Source organism: Otolemur garnettii, unplaced genomic scaffold, assembly GCF_000181295.1.
Source record: "Otolemur garnettii isolate 467f Iridium unplaced genomic scaffold, OtoGar3 scaffold00052, whole genome shotgun sequence".
Lineage (NCBI taxonomy): Eukaryota > Metazoa > Chordata > Mammalia > Primates > Galagidae > Otolemur > Otolemur garnettii.
The window spans coordinates 3021047-3023643 of record NW_003852447.1 but is presented as its reverse complement, the minus strand read 5'-3'; the positions used below and the strand labels follow the sequence as shown (position 1 = coordinate 3023643).

At 37.0% G+C, this 2597-nt stretch overlaps 1 protein-coding gene across 2 annotated transcripts; it reads right to left on the bottom strand.

The window, feature by feature from the left end:
• Window positions 1-1380: 1380 nt before the first annotated feature.
• On the bottom strand, window positions 1381-1938 carry LOC100962371 (myosin regulatory light polypeptide 9-like). Of its 2 annotated transcripts, XM_012806451.2 has the most exons (2): window positions 1687-1938; window positions 1381-1542 (listed from the first exon to the last, which is right to left on the bottom strand). In XM_012806451.2, exons 1-2 carry the CDS (start codon window positions 1897-1899, stop codon window positions 1381-1383), a joined length of 375 nt encoding a protein of 124 aa, XP_012661905.1. In that variant the 5' UTR covers window positions 1900-1938. The 2 variants fall into 2 exon arrangements, with proteins under 2 accessions (XP_012661905.1, XP_012661904.1); XM_012806450.2 differs by having other exon boundaries at window positions 1381-1938.
• Window positions 1939-2597: the final 659 nt, after the last annotated feature.

Sequence of the window (2597 nt, the reverse complement as noted above, 5' to 3'; positions counted from 1 at the left end):
GACCACAGGCGCCCGCCACAACGCCCGGCTATTTTTTGGTTGTAGCCGTCATTGTTGTTTTTGGCGGGTCCGGGCTGGGGACTCGAACCCGCCACCTTAGGTGTACGTGGCTGGCGCCTTAGCCGGCTGAGCTATAGGCGCCGAGCCTCAATATTCTCAATTAATGTGAATGGCTTAAATTGTCCTCTAAAGAGGCACAGGTTGGCTGACTGGTTATAAAAACTCAGGCCAGATATCTGCTGCATATAAGAATCTCATTTTACCTTAAAAGATAAATATAGACTCAGGGTGAAGGAATGGTCATCTATAATTCAGGCAAATGGAAAGGAGAAAAAAGCAGGTGTTGCCATTTTATTCACAGATACAATAGACTTTAAACCAACAAAAGTAAGGAAAGATAAGGATGGTCATTTCATATTAGTTAAGGGTAGCACTCAACATGAGATTTCATGAGATTAACATTTATGTACCCAACCAGAATGCACCTCAATTTATAAGAGAGACTCTAACAAACATGAGCAACTTGATTTCCTCTAGCACCATAAGAGTTGGAGATTTTAACACCCCTTTGGCAGTGTTGGATAGATCTTCCAGTAAGAAACTAAGCAAAGAAATTATGGACTTAAACTTAACCATTCAACAATTGGATTTAACAGACATCTATAGAACATTTCATCCTAAGAAAACTAAATACATATTCTTCTCATCAGCCCATGGAACATCCTCCGAAATTGATCACATCTTAGGTCACAAGTCTAACCTCGGCAAATTTAAAAGAATAGAAATATTTCCTTGTATCTTTTCAGATCATCACAGAATAAAAGTTGAACTCAGTAACAACAGGAATCTGCATACTCATACAAAAACATGGAAGCTAAATAACCTCATGCTGAATGATAGCTGGGTCATAGATGAGATTAAGAAGGAAATTACCAAATTTTTGGAACAAAATGATAATGAAGACATGAATTATCAGAATCTCTGGGATACCACAAAGGCATTCCTAAGAGGGAAATTTATTTTTTATTTTTATTATTTTTTAAAAGTTTAAACAAGTATTTTATTGTAAAGTTTAATCATGGTTCAGAAAAATTTGAACGAATAACTTTCTCTGAAAAAATATATTGACTCTGTAGACTGCAGTTATTTTGGGGAGGAGAGGGACTAGTAAGTTAAATTACCATATTGTGTATTCTGAACATGATATAAAGTCCCATTTCCAGTTTGATTATAAAGATATGCATGCCCCAAATGGCTGAGAATAAATACAACAGGAAAAGCAAAAGCTGTAAAGCTAGGGACATGCAATAGGCTCTAAGAGAAAATCTCAGAAGTACACAAAGTGGGAACAAGAACATTTGACTGGAATTTGAAGTTCTTTCAGTCATCTTCATCTTTTGCTCCATGTTTAAGGATGCGCGTGAACTCAAAATAATTGAAATTTCCCTTTTTGTCAATAGGTGCTTCTCTGTATAGGTCATCCACGTCTTCATCTATAAACTGATCTCCCATGGTTGTCAGCAGCTCTCTCAGGTAATCTTCCTGAATGGTGCCAGTGACTTCTTCTTCAAAGCAAGCAAAAGCATTTCTGATGACTTCTTCTGGATCTGTGCCATTTAACTTCTCACCAAACATGGTGAGGAACATGGTGAAATTGATGGGGCTTGGAGGCTCATTCCTCATGGCGTCCAGATATTCATCAGTTGGATTTTTCCCCAGTGAGGCAAGCATATCATGCAAATCTTCCTTGTCAATGAAACCATCTCTGTTCTGATCAATCATGTTGAAGGCCTCTTTGAATTCCTGAATCTGTGACTGGTCAAACATGGCAAACACGTTGGATATTGCATCCTGAGGGCGCTTCTTGGTGGTCTTGGTCTTTGTCCTTTTACTAGCCATGGTGGTGGTTAAATCCCTGCACAGCCACGAGAATCTGAGTACTTCAATGACACCCTCACTGCCGCTTACACTACCCTTCCGGGAAATTTATAGTGTTGCAAGCCTTCCTCAAAAGAACAGAAAGAGAGAAAGTCAACAACTTAATGGGACCTCTCAAGCAATTGGAAAAGGAAGAACATTCCAACCCAAATCCAGCAGAAGAAAAGAAATAACTAAAATTAAAGCAGAATTAAATGAAATTGAAAACAAAAGTATTATACAACAGATCAATAAATCAAAAAGTTGGTTTTTTGAAAAGGTCAATAAAATAGATAAACCTTTGGCCAACCTAACCAGAAATAAAAGAGTAAAATACCTAATTTCATCAATCAGAAATGATAAAGGCCAAATAATGACAGACTTCTCAGAAATTAAAAAATTAATTAATATTACAAGAAACTATTCTCAGAAGTATGAAAATCTGAAGGAAATAGACCAATATTTGGAAACACACCACCTTCCTAGACTTAGCCAGAAAGAAGTGGAAATGTTGGACAAGTCTATATCAAGTTCTGAAATAGCATCAACTATAAGAAATCTCCCCAAAAAGAAAAGTCCAGGACCAGATGGCTTCACATCAGAATTCTACCAAACCTTTAAAGAGGAACTAATATCTATAATCCTTAACCTTTTCCAGAACATAGAAAAAAAAAGGAATA